At 37.5% G+C, this 24872-nt stretch overlaps 1 protein-coding gene across 1 annotated transcript; it reads right to left on the minus strand.

Annotated features, from left to right (window-relative positions):
- Window positions 1-1405: 1405 nt before the first annotated feature.
- Window positions 1406-22589, minus strand: LOC119878812 (rho GTPase-activating protein 20-like). Its single transcript, XM_038589381.1, has 8 exons — window positions 22453-22589; window positions 12799-12859; window positions 9865-10053; window positions 8141-8316; window positions 6665-6826; window positions 4792-4901; window positions 2769-2879; window positions 1406-1799 (listed from the first exon to the last, which is right to left on the minus strand). Exons 3-7 carry the CDS (start codon window positions 10025-10027, stop codon window positions 2867-2869), a joined length of 624 nt encoding a protein of 207 aa, XP_038445309.1. The 5' UTR covers window positions 10028-10053; window positions 12799-12859; window positions 22453-22589; the 3' UTR covers window positions 1406-1799; window positions 2769-2866.
- Window positions 22590-24872: the final 2283 nt, after the last annotated feature.

Consider the following 24872-nt stretch of genomic DNA (forward strand, 5'->3'; position numbering starts at 1 on the left):
GAATGGGTGACGGGCACTGGGGGTTATTCTGTATGTTAGTAAATTGAACACCAAAAAAAAAAAAAAAAAAAGCTGGAGCATTTGACTTCCAAAAGGAAAATATGAATTTCCCAAACCTATTTAACAAGGGAACCCTTTCTGGGAAAGGGAAAACAATGTACGGATTATATATTCTATATGCACTGATAACAATCTCAGTCTATACACTGGCATATGTAAGAAATGTACAGTTCTGTAGTTCTAAATGGCTCACTTGATGTCTAGTTTGATTCTCTCTTCCAAGACTGGTAGAGATTTAGGATTTCTTAATTGCCCCCATGAGTGTGTCTATGTTCCAGAGTCTTCTAGTACTGGGGAGGCTGTAAAATGGTGAAGTAGCACTTATGTGGTTGCTCTGTGTCATTGATGTATACTTATAGCCACTGAGGTGTCCAAACTGCTATCTGGTCCTGGGAATTTGGTCTGTACTTCTGTTGCTGAGACATGTCTTTCAAACCCAGTGGCTTTCTATTTCTTCCATACTATTCTAAGACTGATGGAGATACTTTTACTAACTGATCTGTTCCATGTTGAGGCATAAAAAACTCTGCGTGGACATAGAGGGCCCCATCTTTCTTAGACATGTCAGCTCACTATTCTGTGAGAAATTTCTGCTTCCGTTTGGTTTCCATCCAGGAAAAGGTGCAGATATCTCATGTACCTACCTAGTAGTTTTGGGCTTTCCCCATGAGATTGCCACTTAAATCTTCTACTCTATGCCATGAATCATTTTTGTTTCCTAGAAAGCTAACTCCGTACAACTCATAAGCAACATAGAGCTCCCTTTCCCTCATATTCTCCTATTGCTTTTATTCTCTGAGGAGAAGATTTACTTGCCTCTTAAGGCAGCTTAAGACAGGAGGAAGGATGAGGGAAGGAATACCTGAGGTAAGAAATGAGTTATTATTTCAAAGATACTTCCTACCATACTTGGAATACCCCTTAGGAAATGCTGGTGTACAGAACCGAGGATTAAAAGCCAGTGAAGAAAAAGGTATGTGTAGTAGTGGTGCTGCCATGAGTTGTATTATGTGTGGTCTCAGTAAATAATGCCTCCTTGTCTTGTAAACCACCATCTTTGGCGTGGTCCTTTGCACAGTCCTCTCCCACATTAACTCTTAAAAAGTCTCTCTTGCTTCTGGGAACTCTTTTTCCACCATATGAAAGGAGGAGAAGCTACCTTATGGAAGACATGGGGACCAATCGAGAGCCAGAGCCAATAGACAGATACCTAGGTTAGCTCCAGATGAGCTGCAGGCTAACTGCAAGTGCACAAGTGACCTCAGCTGAGACCAGAACTGCTCAGATGAGCCTCCACTGAAGTGCTATGTGAATCATAACCAAGTGAAATGGTTGTCTAACCTACTGAGTTATGGAATGATTTTTATTATCCATATAAAGACATACAACACAACACAACACAAAAGTATGTAATATGATAGATATGGTAGACATTGAAGATAGAGGAGATATTCTGTAGGAAGATATCCTCAATATGAATATATGGGACCCAGGAAAAAGCTTTAAATGGAAATAGCTGGGTCTTGGAAAGGGTTCATTTTCATTCATTGGCAAAATAAAGAAAAAGGAAGTGTCAAGTGTCATTATGGAGATTCCAGTCTTCAGTGAGTTAGTAAACTGTAGACATGTAGGTGGATGGACCCATGCCAGATGGGGACTTGGTATCATTCTGCAGTTGTGCCTTTTTGGAAATCACTATCACTCTCACTGGCTGGATTCAACAGGTGGTTTTTCTATCACTGATGAAATAAAAAAAGCAAACATTTGTCTTATATCAGAATACTCTCAGAAATGACACTAGAATCATCTTAATTCCTGATGACATGGCTTACACTAAAGAAAAAACGAAGACATGTCAAAACTATGGAGGGATTGATGATATGTGTCTCTAGGTTCTGAATCTAAACTCTGTTTTACAAAATGGGGTGTTGCCAGTTAGCAGCGATTATCTAGGCTCCAATGATACTCACACTAGTCTCGGGGGAATTTTTCCTAGTTCTATTAATTGCTTTTTTAGAAATGTCTTTTACACAAATTATCTTATTTAAACTTTAGAACATTTCTAAGATTTAGACATTATTTTTATCCACATTTTAGGGATGAATAAACTGATACCGAGCTGGAGTAATTGACCCAAGGTCAAATAGCTGATACAATGGGGCACTGGAGTTTGTAATCTGGAGGTTGTTTGACATCAAGTCAACCTCAAGTCAAGTCCTTTTCTCTCAATGATGCTGGTTCTTTTCAACTCATTTTACAAAGCACATGAATCCTGTGGTGCCTCTAGAGCCACTGATTAAAGAGAGGAGGGAGGAGGAATAAAAGCCCTGCGCTCTGGTTTCAACCAGAACACATTTATATATTACAAACAAATAAATAATTGCATATTATATGCTTAACTACCTATAGAATATCATATATATGTGGGATCCATTTAAAATCTTGTTAGAAAAAATTCCCAAACACTGTATCATACCATGCTATCCCCTAATACTGCTAGAAACTTCTTGAAGTTTCTATGCTTTCTTTGGTCTCCAACAGTGTGAAACCACCCTTGACCTGTGAGCCAGGCTTCAGAAGAAGGAGCAGCTGGGAATCATTGCCCTGGGGATGTTGTGGGCTCCAGAACAGGACTAAGTATCTGCCAGACCCCACCCCCAACCTTGCAGTCTGCCTCTCCCTAAAGCCAATTAAAATATTCACAGTACCTGCAGCCTCTCATTGTTATCACAACTCACTGAATTCTCTCCAAAGAGACAAATGATATCTTCTCCAAATATCTTGAGGCAATTTTCAATCAAAAACTTTACAAGAGAAACCTGTAATGCAAAAAGACCACAATGGGGTGCTCTTTTCCATATGGCATTGCTATAAGTCACATTTTGTGTATAAATCTTGGATCTAACCAAAAATGTGAAAGACTTCTAAGAAGAATTCAGAGTTGATAACAATATATAGAAACCCGAGTTCTCTAAGAAATATAACATAGAGTGATACTTTCCAGTGTACTTTGGGTATAGATTTGAAATACTACTCGTCAGTGGGCTATAGTTCAATTTGTGGCCTAGTTTTATAACTTACACTGTGATACCAATAGTTACATCTTTAAAACTAGGGTAGTTTTCAAAGTAACCTAATTTATTAAACTTTACTTATTTTTTAAAATTTTGTTTCCAGTACATTTTGGGTTGTGACTTCTGTTTAATATCTTATTAAAATGTATAAAGCATAGGCAAAAACTTATGAAATTCATTTCATCAATGAGAAAATATCTTATTTGAAAGTGGAGATTCCTGTGGAGTTTTTCTTTTTTTTTTGAGGAAAAACTCACATGGCTGCAGAGAAAAACATGTCTGTCAAACCGCAGTCCCTTCTCATGTCTTGCTTTTCCTAATGCTGGCTCTCAACATGAGTTTGGGGAAATGCTATCTTATTAGGCATGTGTAGCTCCATTAGGATGTTCTGGAATATTCTACTAGTTTCTGTCTGATGTAGCAGAGGCAAAACAGTAGCCAAGTATTTTTCTAAATGAGCCACAACTTGCAGATGAAGGCCAATGTGTTTGGAGCCATGGGTGCTCATAGTGCCCAAGTCACCTAGGAAGTGCCAGTAATGACCAGAGGAGCTGGGTGTTGTTACAATTGTGTCATGAGGAATCCATGGCTTTGCACAAGGTTACAAGCTCTCCCCTCAAGGATCAGCCTGAGTTGAACCTTGGCTTGTCAAACTCCAGAGCCAAGGTTCTTTCCTACCATGTTACACCACTCTTCTCTTTCTTTTGTTTAGTCAGTCTAGTATTGTATCTCCTGGATGGAAAAGAAGCGACTCAACTGCTCTGCATTTCCCACATTAACAACACCCCTTCCCGTATTCCATCAGAGTAGGGTAAATAACGCTGCCATTCCAAGGTCCCTATGAAAATGTGCACTTTTCAGAACTGATCCATCCGACTTACTACTAAACATTGAAGATACAAAGCATGGATTCTAAAACCCAGGGGACATGAATGAGAGCTCTCTTAACTTTTTTATATACTTGTCTTCCAATTCCAAGATGCAGGACTTAGGTGGACAAAGAATGCTTGGGGCTATACACACTGATATATTATAAGCTGTCATCTTATAAGGATAAGGATTGTTGCTTAATGTTGTATAACACTCCAAAAAGGTATCTCAAGAGAACAACATTCGCTTTTGGCAGCTGGGCTAGAAGCCTAAAGTCAGAAAGATGCACTTTTGAATAAGGCAAGTCATTGTACTTTGGAAGCTGGAAGTATAGAGACGGAGAACAGAGAACATCCTTCTAGATCTAGTACACAATATGCTGTAGCAGAATTCCAGGCAGGAACGTATACAAAAATGTTTCACTGAATTCAATTTCTGAGCTAACCCACTCTGGTTAAATGTTTGACAAACTTAAGGTTATACCACTGGCTGTTGATGCTCTAGCATCTGTCTTAGGCCACTGAATTTTGTCTACCAGTTTCATATATTGAGAAGGTGTACAATGGCTAAGGATTTCACATTAATAAGGTCAGGAGTAGAACAATAATAGCCATAAGGCATGCCTGTATTCTGAAACTGGCCTCCACGGGTGTGAAGAATTGAAACTCTTTGGCACCGATCATTATTTTAGTGGACAAAGTGGCAAAATGTATGCCAATATTTTCCTAATAGTATATTGGTGTATTTCTGAGAAATTACCAGAGTAGAGTAATTATTGCATCATTACCTCTGGGCTGCATTTATTTTCTCCTCCTCGGTCGCTTCATCAATAACACCAAGCCATTTAGCATAGAGGTCAGATGACAGTATACTTCCTTGGACATTTTGAAGAAAATCCTTATGTAGATAAAAAAAAATACACACACACACGTATATATTAGAAAATATATATTGGAAATATTACAGAGAAAACACTTAGTTGAAAACTTCAGTTCACTCCCTACTGCCTTTAGATACCTAAACTGTGACCCACACAGAGCTCACCTCTGACTGTCCATTGATTTGCACATGCAAAAGCAGGTGTGTGGATTTCCTTCAACAAAAACAAAAGCATTAAAGCAGAGCCTAGGCTTCAGTGGAAAGGAAGACAAAGCTCCCTTTCATTATATGGCAGTTACTCTTTTGTGTACTTTTTTGCGAAGTACTACAAAAGCTACTCATAATTGCATCATTCTTCATTTCCTTAACTGTATAAAAGTAGACGGTCTAATGGCAAACTCATGATGGCCCTGAGGATATATTCGTTTCTAGTGTAGGCCAATTCTCCAGATAGTTTGACATAATACTATCCAGGCCAAGGTTGCAGAGTCTGATTCTCCACAAAGAGTAGTCAATTTTAGGAAGGGAAAACTTCAGAAATGTCTAAGAACTCTATGCTCACGTGGTCACCATCTTCATAGTCTGTGCTTATAACACGGAAATAGAAAAGACCCTACTAAGTCTTGCTAGAAACATCAATTCCATGTGTGCACCTTAAAGAGGGCAACACTTATCATGCTATTCGACTAACTAATGTATCATCATTCTTTCCCCTGTCTCTGTATGCCTATATATATTTTAATAGTGTGTTTTACTGTCGCCCAGTGTAGTAATGGTCAGGGACTATTGTTACTTATTGCATAGCTGAAAAGTAATGGGGGACAAGGAAAGACCAAAGGTGAGAAGGAAGGACCAAATATGACCTTGATTCTAAGAGTGTGGTCATTACTGCATTATCACAGTTTTGTCGACAGCTGTTAGCAAGTGCCAAGGTACATGGATTAAATTATCTGTTCTAGTTCTCACTTCTTTCTCCATTTCCCTTTTAGCAATAGAACTGGATATCTGTGATTCAGCTGTATAATTTCAAAATTAATCTATTTCTTAGGTCGATCTATTGATTTTTCAGAATTCCAAACTACTTTTGTCTATTGCACTTACTCCAAAAGTTAACGATTAATCAAAAGAGGCATATAGCAAGAGCTGGTTACCATGTCATTATAACCTTGGGTGGTGGGCTAGACATCACAAATATTAACAAAAGAATGCTTAGGATGTGGTGAAAGGAGACAAAAATGGTGGAATCCTTCCTCCATGACTTACAAAGTAAAAGGAATTAAGAAACAGGAGACAATGATGGTTAAGAATAATCTGGTCGCCTTACTGAGCTTTTTTGGATTCCTCATAAAGTAAACATGTGCTTACTACTGTAAACTTCTATACGTATTTTCAAATGTTTCATATAATTTTTCTTTTGTAAACTGCTTTCATTAGCAGGGTGGTGAGGATGTCGTCAAAAGCAGGATGTTTGCTTTGGTAGACATTATGTATGTGTCAGTGTATATTTTGAAATTTATTATTATTACTAGTAGTCATATTGGTATTAGTATTTTGCATGGAGTCTTCAGGTGGGCGGTGTGTGGTGAAAACAGAAAGTATTTCTAATGTATGGGGCTTTTAACTCCTACAGTAGCTTCCTTAAATTTTGATTTCATGAAGTGTTTTCCAGTGTGTCAAGTTCTTCACAGTTATGCCTATGATGGTTCTTGGGCAATCATAATGAAAGACACCAATCACAGCTTCAGTTACTCACGCGTGGATAAAGCTAGAACTTTCCCCACCTTTAAAACAGATGCTACCACAAGAACAGATTCGCTCTCCAAGTTCACTGTGTCCCCAGAATTTAGTTTCTCCTTTAGGATGGTGCATGATTTTATACTGGCTGATTTTCTGAAGATGTCTTCCATGAGTGGTCCTTTCCGATTAATAAAGGAAAGCATATCCTGTAAGATAAAAAGGAAGAGTATATGGCATTTCGTATCCCAAGCCCAGAGCAAAGCTTGCTTCCTTTTTGAAAGAGTTAGGCTATGGGATGGTATACGGTTTTAGAGCTGGGGGGACAAAAAGTCAATTTAGATTCTTTAGTTAATGTCTCTCTATAGTTTCTACGCAAAAATCCACCTTACAGTCATACCCTGAAACACTGTAATCACTTATTTCAATCAGATTTTTTTTTATTGAATTTACCCTTTTACATCAAACTTCCGTGTTTCACGGCCTTTGTGGAATCCTCACCTGTCTCCTACTTTACCAGTCTTTTATCTTTATTCCCTTACATAGATGCTCTTCCCCAAGTATGGAAATCTTTTTGCCATACTCATTTCCCATTTGTTGATTCGTCTTTAAGTGATTGCATCCTCCATTCCTACTATGCCTATTTCCTTTCCTCTTTTAAAATCGAGCTCAAATGCTCTCTTATTCTCTCATTACATTCCCTTCATGAGTCTTTCACTGTCCTTTGCTCTATCTTCATGTCCTCTCCCTGCAGTGTAGAAAGATAATAAGGGCTGGAGTCAGATAGACCCAGGGATCAGAAACCTATTATGCTTCTGATCATTTGTGTGACCTGGGGCACATGCGAACTGTATTGAAACCTTTCTAATTCATTTGTAAAGTGTGGAGGATGATAGTTCTAGCTACCCCCTAAAATTGCTGTGATGCAAGGACTAGGATAGTAGTAGCATGTAACTAACGTGGTAAATTTCTTCACACCTAGGATAACATTCCCAAATATAGTGCAGGGCTTGCAGAGGTACTGGATACTCAGCAAATTTCCACACTGACCATTCAGTACTCCGATTTGAGATAACAGGCCAAACTCTGTGGCTGTCATTTAACATACTCTGTTAGGATTAGTGGATTCATATTTGCCGCAGGAGGAGTCTTTATGCTTAGGTAAGATGTTTTCAGTTGTTAGATTAAGTAGACTCAGTTGAAGGAGACCTGAGACTACTGTGAGCTCAGGAAGACAATGGCAGAATGTGAAGATGATTCATGCAGACACAGTCCATTTTGACTGATCTGAACAGGCCTACATTTGTCTCTGTGGAAACAAGTGGAATGGACAAAACGTTGTCCTGTTGTATTGGCCTCATGACTCTGCAGTACCTAAATCAAATGACACTACCAAAGCTTCTCAGCCAAAGCCAGGGGATGTCTAATGATTTCTCCATTTGGGGGTAGGGTTACATGAGAACATTTGGCCTCTCTGAGCTCCCCCTCCTCAGGAAGGCAAAAAACACCAAACTGAGACCTACCAGAATTGGGAAGAGCAAGCTGTCATTATCACAGATATCTGTGAGGGAAACTCCAAAGAGCTGTCCTGGTTTTTTAGAAGGTGCAGCTGTGCACTGGTTGTTCTGGCAAGTGCCAGCAAATAGGCAAAAGGCTGAGTTTCTGAAGGCACTGCTTTTCATGGTCTTCTGGCCTGAATCTAAGGAAGAAGGGAGATTAGTGTGTTTTAATTCACTTAGCCTTATTTTCACCATTGCCATTATACAGCATGTTCAGTGTTGTGGCTAGAAGAGGGAAACTGAGTCATTTGTTGTGTAGAACTCCCCGTGTTCCGATGTTGGCTAACAGCATCCTCATGGCGTTGATGAGTCCTTTCCCATATCCTTCAGACAGATGGTTAATCCTAGAGACTTGATCAGACTCAAGGTAAGTATTTCCTGTGCCATCAGTTGGTTACACTGCATCAGGAGGCACTGAACCTGTTTGTTGTTTACTACTGGTGTAATCAGTGGGTTCAGGTGTCAGATCTGATTTTAAAAGCTAGAAGGATTTGATATGCAAATCGAGCTGAGTTTGGTAATCCTCTGCTTTCACAGCCAGGCCCCCCTCAGCCTCAGATTTCCTCTTTGGCTTAATGAGTGCTCAAGTTTCTACCATCCAAAATATCTGCCTCTCAGGACACAATCTGACCCTACTTCTCTGGTTCCTCTGCTCTGGGCCATCTTCAAGGATGATTTTCTGCAGGCAGGGTCCTTGGGAAGTTGTCATTACATGCTGGCTATGTGGTGGCTGTGTTTTCTTGTCATACCCCACCAACCCACCCAGAGATGATGTTTTCAGTTAAATATGTTTAACATTTACTGAAAAGAGCGTAAACCACAATGAAGTGTGGAAACACACTTCCTCACATACAGACACACTCAGACTTACATGTATATATACATCTACACACAAGTACAAGGCTTGAAAGAAAACATAGAAAAGGAAAAACAATGAGAGGTTATGAATGCATTTATTGACCACCAGTTTTCAGAGATGATTTTTAATTACTCAACATTCCCTATCAAAAGAAGAGCTTTCCAAAGAAAAGGTGATCAGCAGTGGAAAGCTGAGTTGAAAGTTTCTACTGCTCAGCTGTGAATGTTGTCCTTTGAAGATACCTTAACATTGCTTAAATAACTGAATTCTTTAAGAGTCAACAGATGAGCCAAGCTGTCGAAGGATAAACAGATGAGCAACATTTCACCAAATAACCTTTAACACCTGGCCACTTGGCTTTTCTGGGAAAAGCACTCCACTCATGTGAGTGCCAGCACTGCACCAGAAGTATCCTGGTTCTGCTACTTAGGAAGCTCAACATTTTAAAACTTCGGTTTGCTCAACTTTAATATAAATGATGCTGCCTACAACGCATTAAACTAAATATAGAATATACTACTCAGCACAAGACATGGCTGAGGGCAGCCTTGAAAGTGCTCTGGGGATATAGAGAAAGAAAGGAGTAATGGTCTACCTACAAGATTTCAAACAAGCAAACAACCTTCATAGAAATGAGTTGGGTCTTGTTGTCAGACTTTTGAGTTTTTCCAGGCTTGATTTAGGGTAGGTTTTGCATTCTTGCCTATACTGTTCCTCCTCATCGATGACAATAGCTCACCCAGAAAGAATATTCTGTGTGTCATGAATTGTTTTTAAGTGTGGAGACATGAGCCAAGAGAAGGCACTTGAAGAAAGGCAAGTGGCTCACCTCTCCCTTGCTTGCTCTGGGCTCGATGCCTGGGCTTCAGGATCAGCTGGCTTTGCATCTCTGTGATCCTCTGCTCCAGAAGGAGGGACTCCTGAGTTGTGGAAGGAGAGGTGGAGTCCTCTGGTTCCTTTGGCAGCAGTTTAGTAGATGGAAGATGGCTCATTTTAATTCCATAGGGATGTTCATGTCCTGTATGGAAAGAAACCTGAATATTCAGGCTGATGGTGATGGCTGTCCTCAAACCTACCTTATCATGAGTGTAAGCATCACCCTGGTATATTTTGCTATTTTTCTGGGACTTCTAGATAAAGAGGCTGTGCCTCCTGAGGGAGCATCATAGGCACCCTTGTCAGGAACACTCTACACAAGTGTGTGCCCAAGGGAAAGATTTTAAGAAGAGAAAAAACTTTAAAGCATGTTACTTTGCTTGGAATACATATATTCATGAGTGCATTAAACAATGCTGACTTTTGCTTTGTTTCTATCTGAGAATATTTAAGGTTTTCTAGTTTGTGCCTTGATACTAACTAGATCTATACATCTTAGCCAAATTACTTGACCCCATCGAGCCTTACATTCATTCTTTGGAATGCTTGTCCACACACAAACTTATCAGAGTGAATCTATTAATAAGCATTGGTGGTTAATATTTTTTATTTTTTATTTTATTTTTTGGTTAATATTTTTTTAAATATTTAGAGTATATATATTAAAATTGCTATCTTCACTATTCTCTCCGACATAATGTCAGTTGAATAGATTTTTTTTATTTCCTTTTGTCAATTCTCGAGCCAGAGCTACTCTAGAGTAGTGGGATGGGTTGCCCTTATGCTTTATGGTTCCCTCCCACTGATGCCCTCCCTCCAAGGCATGTCCAGCCAGGCAATGATCAGAAGGAAGGCTGCAGAGCTGGAAACCCAGAAGCAAACTATAAACGATGGTTAGAGAATAGAAAACCATACCCAGAGCCATCCAGAATTGCCTGCCAAGTGATTTGTTTGCTCTTTTTTGCTTTAAATTGTTTTTCCTCTCTAGAGAATTCTCAAGACCCTATGCTATAATATGGATTTCATTTTTAAGAATAGAATGAAAATCTCATTCTGTCCATTCAGATTTATTACTGAATGTACCTAAGGGCGCTTTTGCTGTTCTTTTCATCTGTCATAAATGCATGTTCACAAGAATCACAGGACTTCCCTCTATTAAGGAAAAAGAAGCTTCTATGACAGCAATACAACCAAACCTAGATAACCAGGAGTTAATCCACAATTGAGAATTGAGAGTACGTTAAAAAAAAAAAGCATTTTTATATGCTGCTAATGGATCATCATGACTACAGCACTCTTCTGATTTCTTAGAGCTGCTTTCATGTGTGAAGCTATTCAAAGTCTAAAAAGTTACCATCTACATCATTTTATACTAAATTCTGCACTTCATTAAAAATATATAAGTATTTAGCTTTTTTCCTTTTACTGCTATACCAACTTTTTTAGATTTATTATTTATTCATGAGAAACACAGAGAGAGAAAGAGGCAGAGACACAGGCAGAGGGAGAGGCAGGCTCCATGCAGGGAGCCCGAAGTGGGAGTCAATCCCAGCTCTCCAGGATCACACCCTGGGCTGAAGGTGGCGCTAAACTGCTGAGCCACCAGGGCTGCCCCGAACAACTTTTACAAAGATGTCAACATTAATTCAAAACAGGAAGTGTGTCAGAAAGGTAGACAGAAAATGAGAGACTCCTAACTCTGGGAAACGAACTAGGGGTGGTGGAAGGGGAGGTGGGCGGGGGGGTGGGGGTGACTGGGTGACAGGCACTGAGGGGGGAACTTGATGGGATAAGCACTGGGTGTTATGCTATATGTTGGCAAATTGAGCACCAATAAAAAATAAATTTATAAAAAAAACAGGAAGTGGTACTGGGGGATTTTGTTCTCAGTGATGTGCTTTGTGACTCTATAGTCTAATAAGACTGGGAATATATACTTTACAGAAAGAAATTGTTTAAAGAAAAAAAGAAATTGGATGTTTACATTTCCAGATTATTTGAAAAAGAATCATAGCCTCACAGGTTTATTAAAAGGATAAAAAAAATTCATGTAAGAAGGAATGCTTTAAGGTTTCTAGAAGAGATCATTGTCACCATTAGCATCCATTACTATACTTCAAGGTCTGCGACAGATCCTGTCTTATTTTTCTTTTTTTTAAATCTGTCCATTACTGGAAACACTAAACAATTTTGTTAATCCAAAGATTTTTTTTCAGAGAACTTGTGCTAATAACTATTTTAGAAGAGGTGCAATCTGTTTATCAATAACCTTAGAACAGTGATGGAAAAAACCTGAGAAACAACAAAGTGCAGGTGATTTCGTCAGTGAAGACTAGAGGAGTTTAAATGTGATTATCTCATTTTCTTTTTTTTTTTTTCATTTTCTTTATTATGCAGAGAAAACTGGGCACAGGGCAGGGGTGTTAAATACATAGCTATACCTGGATTCAGGGACATAACTGAATTTTAGAGGATTCTCACAAAATAGAGGCTTCTTAGTAGTTAGGAACTAGAATTCAAGATTGAAATATGAAAAATAAATGTATGGGGAAAATTCCAATCCATTTTGCTTTCATACCTAAGTGAGTAAATAAGTAAATAAATAATCACACTTTTTCAAGACAGCTCTGTTTGTCAGGTAAAAAGAAGTAGAAACAAAAATTTACATTTCTATCCCTCACTAGATGATAGCTGCTGAATGAAGAGATGTTATCAGTGCTTGGGAAACAGTACCTGGTAATTATTTAATAAACATGTGAGTGAATAATGCATGTGATTTTCACTTTTAAAGATTTTGAAGCTTAAGAAAGAGCAACCATTACTTTGAAACTTAGAGTTATAATTTTGAACCTAATCAATCCCATCTTAGATTTTCCCTGACACTTACCAATTAGTGGAAGTTTTTCCTTGCCAGAACTCTCCCACAGCTGGTAGTCTTTCTCAGAGCCCTTGGAAACAAAAAGAACTAGGTGTCATAACAAATCTTTCACAGTACTTGAAGAACACATTTCCTTAGCATATCTGTGTTTCCAAAAAGAAAGAATTGGGGCCAGGATAAATGGTATTTGGTCCATGGAGGTAGCTATAGTACTTGTTAACTAGTTCCCCTCACAGCTTCCAATAGACTGTCCCAGATTCTTGTCATTTTTGATAAAGACCGGGAAACCACAGTACAGTCAGCCCCCCACATTGTGGGTGGCCCATGGCATAAGAAATGAGATTTGTGTCCCTTTACTAAGAGGAAAAGTCTCATCTCAGAGTCCTCTCTTCTGCTGTCTCTAGACTCCTTGGATAACATTGGCTTTTGTCTCCAAATGTCCCTGCCCAGAGATGCATATTGTCCAGAGAGCCATATACTCTGCTATGACCATTCCTGAGCAAAGTAACTTGAGAGGCATCAATAGCTCAGCAGCCCTGAGCAAAAGGAGACAAATGCCGAAGAGACCTTGAGGAGATAGTGGACGGAAGTCAGCCACTGGCTTTGGTGCAGGCAAGCCCCACTTTACGGAGAGAAAGGAGGAGGACTCTAGACAACAGGTCAGATGCAGAAAACGATTACTCCCAGCAGAATTATTGCCCAGTAATAATAGAAATCCCACTTGAAACAAACAATTCTAAATTATAAAAATTGCTGAACTATTTTAAAGAGTCTTCCAGGAGACTAAAGCAAAAAATGTTTGAAATGGAATTTTTGGTAATAGTTTCCATGTTTGCCCTTGACTTTTTTTTTTTTTTAAGATTTTATTTATTTATTCATGATAGTCACACACAGAGAGAGAGGCAGAGACATAGGCAGAGGGAGAAGCAGGCTCCATGCAGGAAGCCCGACGTGGGATTCGATCTCAGGTCTCCAGGATTGCGCCCTGGGCCAAAGGCAGGCGCTAAACCGCTGCGCCACCCAGGGATCCCTGCCCTTGACTCTTTTTTTTTTTTTAATTTATTTTTTATTGGTGTTCAATTTACTAACATACAGAATAACACCCAGTGCCCGTCACCCATTCACTCCCACCCCCCGCCCTCCTCCCCTTCTACCACCCCTAGTTCGTTTCCCAGAGTTAGCAGTCTTTACGTTCTGTCTCCCTTTCTGATATTTCCCACACATTTCTTCTCCCTTCCCTTATATTCCCTTTCACTATTATTTATATTCCCCAAATGAATGAGAACATATAATGTTTGTCCTTCTCCGACTGACTTACTTCACTCAGCATAATACCCTCCAGTTCCATCCACGTTGAAGCAAATGGTGGGAAGACATAGACATGGCCAACATGCATATGAGAAAATGCTCTGCATCACTTGCCCTTGACTCTTGATTAAAAATCATGGCCTTCACCTTATGAAGGAATGTCATGGGCACAGGCACAGATACACACACACACACCCACACACAGAGCTAAATCTGCTCAAGATTGTGTTGCAAATAAGAAGTAAGAGCTAATAAGGTAGGGTAGGGTTTGGAAATGCCATGCTGGAATCCTTTAAATCAGGTATACATAAAGCCAAATAACCCCAGTTCTTCATTAAAATAGAAATTCTTTGCCTAGTGACATTGATCACTTTAAGCAAAGAAAATCACAAACGTGAAATAAAATGAGTTAAATCATTAATCAATCTCCCCACCTTCATCCCTCAAACCACTCACTCTCTTTTCCAGGATTTAATTCTTACTTAGGGTTTATATATCATACAGGTTAGAAATGTATGTAGAGATGTGCTTTAGTCAGTACATATAAATTCAATTTTATTTTGGATGTATTATTAAATGTTGTTTGTACAGAAATCATTGATCTCTTCTGCCAAATTCTAGTTGCTCTGAAGTTTTAAAGGGCTTTATTATACCATTGGGTCAGATAGAATTTACAAACAATCTTATGATTATGTCACGTCACATTTACAGAGGATTTTGGATAAGAAGCTGTGCTTTCCAAGTGCTCCCTTTGGTTCTCTCCATCTATCACTGTCCCTCTTTTTTCCCTTATAAAACCTCATCCTCATATATTTCTCTTTCATAAAAAGATATCAGCAACTCACACGAGCACCATCAAAATAAAGAACAGACAGTTAAAACCAAAACAAGATGAAAGTGCTATGTACAAATGCCCCAGATCCATGGTCTTATTCAGAACTTGTCTTTGTCTTTACCAGTTCCTAAAGGTATGAGCTGCTTCATCCTCAGGATCTGCATCAAAAGGAGGTAGCTTGTAGCCATGTAGTCTTTATGTCAAAAGGTACAACAGAACATGTAATTTAGGATTCATTAAACAGATTGAGTTCTTCCTTGTGTGATAACTAGGGTCAATAGGGATGGGGACGTATCAGAATTGAAACACAGAAGAAGAGTCCAATAAGGAGGAAATATTTAGAAATTTAGAAACATTTTATTGTCTGTATTTAAAATATATACAATAAACTGCATGTTGTTATTAGCACTCTAAAATTATAGCCCAATTTTAGGCTATGACTTTGAATTTGCAGAAAATTTAAAATGGGAATATAAGAATAGCACTCATGTATAAGCTAATACTATAGCTTTGCTGCCTTCAATTTTAAAGTTGGAAGGACAAAATATGACTATGTTATCTACAATAATCAGCTGTCTTATGATGGGAGGTGCACAACACACACACACACACATACATCTCAAAAGTCAAAGTTGGTTCTAAACTAAAAATAGTTTGTAGGCAACTTACGGTTCCCAGCATTGTTAGTAACATGTTGATAGTGTCATTTGCCGTGTCGAATTTGTCACTGTTACAGTTACAGACTGTAAAAATAAATAAGAAAAATTGCTACAAATTTTTTAGATTTAAAGCATCGTGACCAAATATTGTCAAATTATCCATACTCCAAGGTAAAGCTTGTTTTCAGGTAATGACAAAGTAAAGCACGTGTAGAACACGAACCCTTAATTATATTTTCATTTTTTTTATATAACATGAAGCTAGTAGGAAACATGTCAGTAAACATATATTTCCCTCCAAGAATTTGTGGCATACAAAATACAGCAGCTGAAGCAAGGAAGAGAAAAACTGAGAATTCCAAGAGGGCACATGGGTGACCCTCAGCTCCATAAGGCTATTTCCAAAATGGTGGGGGGTAGTATTAAAGGAAGGCACTAGATACTTTCCTCTCTTACTGAGTTGTGTTTTATAGTATGGCTTAGTTCCTTTGTAATTACATAGTCGGTTTCAGTAAAATCAGATAAGAACTGGCTATGAAAGACACTTTTTAAAAACTACTATTTAGTCTGTATTTTTTGTCAGGCATCATGGTTAACTAAGACTTCCATTGTTGCAATCTGTTAAGACAAATAAAACCAATGAATCTAGGAAATGAGACTGGAAATGTTAGAAGTTTATGTTCCATTCACAACTCTGCCAGTGAGTAGATACTTATAATAGCTCTCTATCAGACCATACATTGAGAAACTGCTCCATACAACTAGGAAAAGTTTACAGAAAATTTTCTGAAAGGGGTTAATAGGAATCTGAGATGGATCTATAAAACTATCTCAATTACAAAAGTCATTTTAAAATAAGAGAATATGTAACCAGAACATTTACTATGCATACAGTTTTTTAACATTTTTAGGCAATGGGGCTGTGTCCTTCGGGAAACAGTGCATAAAGAAAACAGCACAAGTGGACACCCACAGGCCTTGAAAATATTAAAAGCAAAGTTAAAAGAAACTCTTTCATAATTCATTCCTTGTCCTTTCATTGTATTTTTCTTCTTATGAATTGAATGCAATTACTTGATATCACAGATGGTCCAAAAGTAATTCAATAGTCATTCAAATAGTAATTCAAGGGATGTATGTATATTTTCCTGCATGTTGTAGATCTCCCAACAGACAAATTCCATTAGAAGGAACTCTCTCTAAACAAATAACTTCAGAAAAAAACTATTTTTTGAAATAATTCAAAAGAAAAAGAAAAGTTAGTTTTTGTTCATGAGTCAAACTGTTACTTAATATGAAGAACCAGGAAAATGAGATCAATTTTCAAGAGCTGAAGCCACACCTGAGATGATCTAGATGCTTAGACTATTAGCCAAAAACAGCTATTACAATAATGCTCAATGATACAAATGAAAATGTGCTCACAATAAACAAAAATAGAGGCATCTTAGTATAGAAATAAGTATTTATGACTTTTCCTTTTTTGAGAGGAAAAATATTTAAAAATAGAAATTTTTATCTGAAAAATATTTTTTAAAAATTTATTGACTAGGCTACATTGCATAATGGAGATGATGAAAAGAAGTCAGTGATTTGAAAATAGATACTAGAAATTATCCAGTGTGAAGAAGAAAAGGGGGGAAGATTGAAAAAATTAACAGAGCCTGAGAGATCTCTGAACAATGTGAAAGTGTCTGATATGCAAAGAATGGAACTGTCAGGAGGAGAGAAAGAGATAATGAGGAAGGAAATATTTGATGTAATAATGATTAAAATTTCCCAAATTTGGTGAAGGCATCAATTTATAAATTCAAGAAATTCAGAATATGTCAAATAGGACAGATTCAAAGAAAACCATGCTTAGGTACTTCCTAGCCACACTGCTAAAAACCAAAAATAAAGAGAAAACTTGAAAGCAGCTAGAGAAAAAATGACAAATCACCTACTGAGGGTTAATGTTTAATCACAGACTACTCATCAGAAAGCATCAAGACCAAAAGACTGGAACATCTCTAAAGGACTAAAAGGAAAAAATCTGCAAACAAAATTCTACATCCCCAAAAATATCCTTCAAGAGTCAGTGTGAAATAAAGCCATATTCAGATAAAAGAAATTAAGTAAATCTGTTTGCACCAGTTTTGCACAAGGAATGCTAAGAATCATCTTTCTACGATGAAGTGAAACAGTGCAGTGGGAAACTGGATCTTTAAGAATGGGTGAAGAACATCAGAAATGTTTATTTCACCCAAACTATACCTCAATAAAGTTGATTTTTAAAAATTCAAGGTAATTTTCCAAGGAAAGTTCTGAATGTAAACCACTGCCACAATTGATATCAAAGGCAGAGACGAGAATGTGCTCTGCTGCTAGAGAATTCTCTCTCCTTCATGCAGTGCATCTAGCCTGCACTTAGCAACAGATCAAAATATTTGCATGGCTTTTGCTTTAGCCAGGAATACCCTCCACTTCAAATGTTTTGTGTGATCTAGAGCTACTTCAAACTATAACAACAACCACAAAAAAACCATTTAAAGATACCCAAAGTATCTTGTTCATCACTGTAAATGTCTTGGCTACTGTACTACAATTTCAGAAATCAAATTTTACACACAAAACTGGGCCAATTGGTTTGATTTTTTTCTCCCCACGGTATAAAGAAATGAAATAGAAATATGCTGATCCCTTAAAAGTGTCATCCCTCTTAGTTCAATTCAATCCTGATATTCCTTGGAACAAAAGACTTTTCAAAACTCCTCTGCATTTGACATAACTACTCAATGAAACACCTGATCCTTAAGTGGATCCTGTACTAGAAAGGAGACATTATTGAGGTCAACTGACAAAATGAGAATGGGAATGGCAGAGTAAAGTATTATGCCAAGGTTAAATTCACTAAAGGTGATAACTGTAGAATATCTTTATTCTTAAGAAATGCTTAGGTTTAAGGAAAAAGGGCCATAGTATATGTATGACCCTCAAACGTAAGTATACACATACATGTAATAGACAGAAAGAAAATAAGTGATAAAGCAAATGGAATAAAGTGTTACCAATAGGTGAATCTAGATAAAGAGTATACGGGGTCTTTTTTATTACTTTTATTTACAACTTTTCTCTGAGTTTATAGTTATACCAAATAAAATATCTGGAGGGGAAAAAGGACTGTGGACAATCCAGACCATTCTGTATGTAAGTGGTGGCCATTGGGGAAAAAAAAAGGTTGATTCTAAATCACTGTATTACAAGCCACTATAAGCAATTAGAAGGATCCAGAGAAATGTTATAGACACTTAACATCCAATACTCTTTCCTTGCTTAAGCACTGTAGTATGTATTCCTCTTGCTTCATATTACCTAGGACGCAGTTTTTAGGTCTATAAAGAGTACATGGAGAGGGGGAAAATACATTTTTCCTCATGGTACTTTTCTAAATATTCTCTCTCTCTTCCTACCTTTTGCTCTCTCTTCCTCTTCCCCAACTCACTGCTTCCTCCCTCTCTGTCTCTCCACCTCTATCTCCATCTTTTTCATTCAGTCAGAATTAGGAACTCAGAATTTAATTGTTGGTCTTAAAAATACTCAGGCACAGTTCTTGATGTTCTCAGTGAAGATTTTGAGGAGAATGCTTTTTGGCTGCTCCTTCTCTTTGGCTAGCATGATGTACCTAATCGAATTTGATAGTAACCCAAAATAGAGTAGGATAAATTACCTTACTTTCCAATCAATTTATTTGATCATATTTTCAACGTACTTTGTTATTTTTAAATGCATATAAATAAGCTCAGCAAAACCAAATTTTGGGTCGGAAGGAAACATGCAAAAATATTTCAGGAAAATAAGCTGTGACTCGGAAAACAATGGATCACTCTCGTCATGTGAGATTTGACCAGCAGATCCAGTCACCAAAGCTTTCCTGCTAGCGACCAGAGGGCATACTAGCACCTTCAAATGTAGGAATTAGAAGTTGCTTTCAGCATTACTCAGTAGGGTAAACTGCACTTATGGAAATTTAATATGTTTTGAGAATAATGTTAGCTATAATCATGAGGTTGGAGAGTGGGGGAAGATGAGAGTGATAACCAGAATTTCATAAAAAATAAGCAATATATGCATGTAAAGGAGAGCAGGTTATTTGTAGTAATGGCCAGGGTACAATTAAATAAGAAATCATTGGAGGATAGTGTAACAATTTCTACTAAGGGAGGGAACATAGTTTGGGGGCACTGCTTTGAAGAGATCTACATTTTTCCATCATGGGTTAAAGACTTATAATAATATACTGACAAAATACCTTTGAAGGTAAGAACGCCATTTTTCCTTTTGTTCTGAAGAACTGCAATTTAAAAAATGAGAAGAAAAAAATTGAGGAACGTACAATACTCCTACTAACATATTAAGATCACCATTCCAGATTAAAAATATCAGGAGCCCGTTGTTAAGGGATGTGGATGTGTAAATTGTACTCCCCTTAGAGTTGGGCTTTTGGTGGACTCTCTTTATGGTATTAAAGCAATGGGAAGTAGATCCTAAAGAGGAAGAAAAGTTGATTTCAAATCTGAAAACTTAATTGTGACTATGTGATGCAAGCTATGTGATCACGGGCATGTTGTTAACCACTTTGATATTTAGTTTCCAGAACTGGAAAAAGGTTAATTATAGCTCAGAGTGTTCCTGCAGCTGCAAGGGCTATTCGGATATAAAGAATATTACCATTCAAATTAAATCACATTTAAGAAATTTAGCAATTTGATGGAACTGTCTTGGCTCAGAAACAAGAATATCTTTTTCAGAAAAAACACCTGTAATATTTTTATTTCTTTATACATATGGCAGATTGTAATATGTTAAATTAGTTCCTAAAAACCGTATTCTTCATCACTGTGATCTTCTGAGAAAGATCAATCCCCTGATGCAAAATTACTAAAGATCAGTATGTTCTCTGCTAAAATTTTCACAGCATTTAATATCCAAAGTTGCAAATGTCTTAAGGCTCATTCACACGTGGGCTTATCACTTACCAGCATTTTTTTTATTGTGGTAAATTACACATAAAAAAAATTGACCATTAGTGACCTTTAGTATATTCATCGTTCTGTGCAACCATCGTGACTGAACATGTTTATCACCCCAAAGCAAACATGTGTCTATTAAGCAGTCACTCTCCCTTCCCTCCTGTCCCTAGCTCCTGTACCACATTTTATATTTGTTGATAAACACTTGGTTTTTTCTTTCTTCTCTTTCTTTCTTTCTTTTTCTCTCTTTCTTTCTTTCTTTCTTTCTTTCTTTCTTTCTCTTTCTTTCTTTCTTTTTCTTTCTTTTCTTTCTTTCTTTCTCTTTCTTTCTTTTCTTTCTTTCTTTTTCTTTTCTTTCTTTCTTTCTTTCTTTCCTTTCTTTTTTTCTTTCTTTCTTTTCTTTCTCCTGTCAACAATGCTGCTACAAAAGTTTGTGTATTATTTTTGCGTGGACATATGCTTTCCTTTCTCTTGCATATATGTCTGGAGGTCATATGTAATTCTGTTTCACTTATTGAGGAGCCATCAAACTGTCCACGGTGGCTGCCACATTCTATAGTTCTACCAGCAACACTGCTCCCCACCCCCTCCAGCACCATTTCAGGACCTGTCACATCAAGAAAGTAGAATGCCCATTTAGTGTCCCCACCTGCTTAGGTGCGTAGACACAGCTTCTAGTTACCCATGCCAATCTGCAGAACAGTAATAATAATAACAAAAGCATTAGATGCCAGGAGTTGTTATAAATGCCTTCTATGTATTATACAGGCTTTGTTTCCACATTTTCCTATTAGGGGGAAAAAATTTCTTGGACACTCCCCTACCAAACACTTTATATATTCCCATTTGAAACTGTTTCCTTCCACTTACAACCTGGAGAAGATATTAAGCAATGGGAACTGATGATCTTTATGGAAAAGAAGACATGCAGAGATATAAATACATGTTTCTTCTCAATAATCTTTGAAAATTTTTCATTAAGTCAACAGCTGCATTATAGGATTAATAAATTAACAACTTGTAAACATTTTTGTTGTCGTACCTTTATGATGACGTGTGAGATTTTGGTGGAGTGGGGTGAGGAGAAGAAAGCAGTGTGTTAAGTGCAACTGCATAAAACAGGAATGAAGCTTGGGGTGTGGATGTTTCAAACAGAGATGCAAGTGTGGCATGATCCCTATAAACTCAGAGGTGGCTACTCAGGATATCCAGGGTCAAGAGCCACATTCCCCATCCTCATGTCAGCCTAAGAATGTGTCTTACACAACTAACCTCTACTCAATGGAATCATATTTTTGTTTTAGATTGTCACCAACTGAGATAATCTGTACACAGCAATTCAGGCAACCTAGTATTCAATGACATGATCAATTTATTTGTCTAATTACATACTATTGTTAAGGGAATTAACTTGGGAGTGTAAAAGCAATTTTCAAATTTAATAGTACTTGCTCAAGAAATCTTTCCAGTGATTTAAAAATGCAGATACTCCCTGGGAATCAGAGGGCAGGATCAGGAGAGGAGACCTTGAACCTCACTCTGTTGATTCTCCTTCCACATAACTAGAACACCTAACTCCTCAAGTGGCTACTAGAGCCCATTTGAAAAACCATTGATCAAAACCGAAGGAAAAAAAAAAAAAAAAAACCGAAGGAAATTACTCCAGTAGTTCCCACTATACATTATCTACTTGTTTCCATGTGGATATAAGCACCTTCTTAGGCAGAGTACAAGGCAAAACAAGTGTCATGGGAGGTCAAAAAGTGAGTCACCAGCTTGGTAGACAATAGATTACAATGTTATCCTTTTCAAGCCACGTAAATACAGGACACCAAACCATTGGTCTTACCTGAAGGTGGCCACGAAGTTTACTGTGGGCCAGCCCAACACAAAGGACCTCCCAGAACGGATGCTGGCATCTCCCACTATATCCATGCAGTTGGCAATCCACATGGTGTTCAGTGGTATTTTCTTTTTTATCTTAAAGTTTTTTATACCTAGAAAGATCCCAAACAAGACCTCTGTTAGTTGATTTCAAAAATGTTATGGGAGCAGCTGTGCTCATTAGAGACCAGTTCTCACTGCTCCAGGGCAAATCATGCCTCCCATCTCTGTTACCCTCTGTGCACACACAGCAAATGGTTACATGGGCCTTTGCAATGTGTGTGTTGAGCCAACTCTGGCTTGGAAACCTGAAAATACTTACTCTAATATGGCAGCAAATAGCCATATTTTTGAATGGTGAGTGTTGAGTAACCACTGTATATTTTAAGAGCTTTGTAAGAAAACATTAATTCATTTGCTATTGCTGGATTTGTTACTTATTACACATAATTTTATGGCTATTATTGCAGTTAATTATTCATTTATGACTTGCATACTTCAAAAAGTGTTTGAGGGGGGCTGAACAAAGGTACCTTATACATGACTTATAAAAATAGTTATACAAGTGTTTTTCTTAAGAGATACAAACCAGGGGCAACCTGGGTGGCTCAGTCAGTTTAAGCATCCAACTCTTGTTTCATCCAACTCCATGGTCTCAGGCTCTTGAGATCATGCCCCTTGTAGGGCTCCCCACCAATGAGGAGTCTGCTTCCTTTCTCCCTCCTGCCCCTCCCCCTGCTCATGCTTGCTCTCTAAAATAAATAATAAATATAAAAAGATAGATAAATAAATAAATATATAAATCTTTTAAAGAGTGTGAGGGAGAATAAATAAATAGAATAGATAGATAATAAATAAATAATAAATCTTTTAAAGAGTGTGAGGGAGAGAGATGAAATCAATCAAACAAACACAAACAAAAAAAAGCTCGGATCAGAAAGATTTAAAAAATTACTTTCAACCTTAATTAAAAAAAATATTTTCTAGCCTTTAAAGCATAGGTTATTTTCAATTTCCCTTCTTAAAATTTTGTCCATACCATTTTCCCTTAGATTCTGGCTAAAACGAAAAAAAACTGTTAGCCTACAGACTGAGCCCGACTGAAAAATCATCCATCCATCCATCCATCCATCCATCTGTCCATCAGTCAATCCCAGATCAATGGTCTGGAGGTCTTATATGTAAGTCATGGATACTTCCCATTTCTCTGAGGAGTCAGAAGGGGAGGAACAGGTTTTTGATAATTTCTGCCTAATCTTCTTTGACCTCAAAGATGAAAACCACCATTGATTTATTTTGGTTGATAATTGATTAATTTGGTTAATTCACAACTTTGACTCGCAGGTGTGCTTGAGATTTAAATAGTTACAAGTCCTATAAAGGGATGCCTGGGGAATTTGGATCCTCCACTCTGGAACTCCTTACTATTCAGAACACATGTGGAAAACACTGAACTGAACTGAGATGAAAGACACTTCATGTGCAAAAATCCCTATGACTTCCACTGATTCATGGAACAATTAAAGCTAAAACTCTTCAATGGGATTTATGAAATAAAAATAATCTTTTAGGAAGCCCACTTGAAGGATAATCTAGATTCAAAGCTTAGGACACAATGAATATAAATATGATGGATACCAACATCTTTCCACATTTTTTTATTTCAACATTTTTTTTTATTTCAACATTACACCCAAGTACCTGTACCTGTGTGCTTGAAGATTTTTATGGAACATAATCAATTAACAGATAAAATCATTTTTTAGAGAGTATTCCAAAGGCATTGTCACGTCAAAAATATATGGCCAAGGGGAATGACAGACAGATATCTGCTTGTTTTTACAGATTTTTTCTTTCTAATATAGGTATCTGTGTATATACAGACACCTAAGATCCTGTGTGGAAACTTCCAAATACATTGACCTGGAAAAAGCCATCCAATAACCTTAGTTCAATAAAGCACAAGGATTAGTTTGAACCAAGGAATTATCCTAGAGCCCAGAGCGTGGTTTCTACTCTCCTATATTTGAACACTTATCATATGCCAAGCCTCTATTCTAAATATTTTATAAATATAACTATAAAAAATTTAATCTTCAAGCAACTACACTAGATGGTCTCTATTAGCTCCATTTTGCAAATAAGGAAACTCACAGAAAGTTTAAATAAGTTGTCAAACGCAGGAACACAGACAGCCTAACTCATAAGCCCATGTTTGTACCCACTTGGCCAGAAGTAACCTTTTCAATCTTCCTACCCTCAGCCTCATTCTGTCCCCAGAGCCATCAGGCTTTCTCATAGGATTTATCTTGGGAGTGAGAGGATAAATCTCAAGGCATTATATTAATAAAGCCAGTTGCTAGCTTGGAAATATTTAAAATGTGT

The sequence above is a fragment of the Canis lupus genome, unplaced genomic scaffold (genome assembly GCF_011100685.1).
Source record: "Canis lupus familiaris isolate Mischka breed German Shepherd unplaced genomic scaffold, alternate assembly UU_Cfam_GSD_1.0 chrUn_S1934H2133, whole genome shotgun sequence".
NCBI lineage: Eukaryota > Metazoa > Chordata > Mammalia > Carnivora > Canidae > Canis > Canis lupus.

Excerpts from the sequence above, each read along its gene's own strand:
- LOC119878812 (XM_038589381.1), bottom strand. The coding sequence starts at position 10,027 with ATGAGCCATCTTCCATCTACTAAACTGCTGCCAAAGGAACCAGAGGAC. Across the intron at positions 8,317-9,864 it reads CCAGAGCAAGCAAGGGAGAG|ATTCAGGCCAGAAGACCATG; the intron begins GTGAGCCACTTG and ends CTTCTTCCTTAG. Across the intron at positions 6,827-8,140 it reads GCTTGCTCTTCCCAATTCTG|GATATGCTTTCCTTTATTAA; the intron begins GTAGGTCTCAGT and ends TTTATCTTACAG.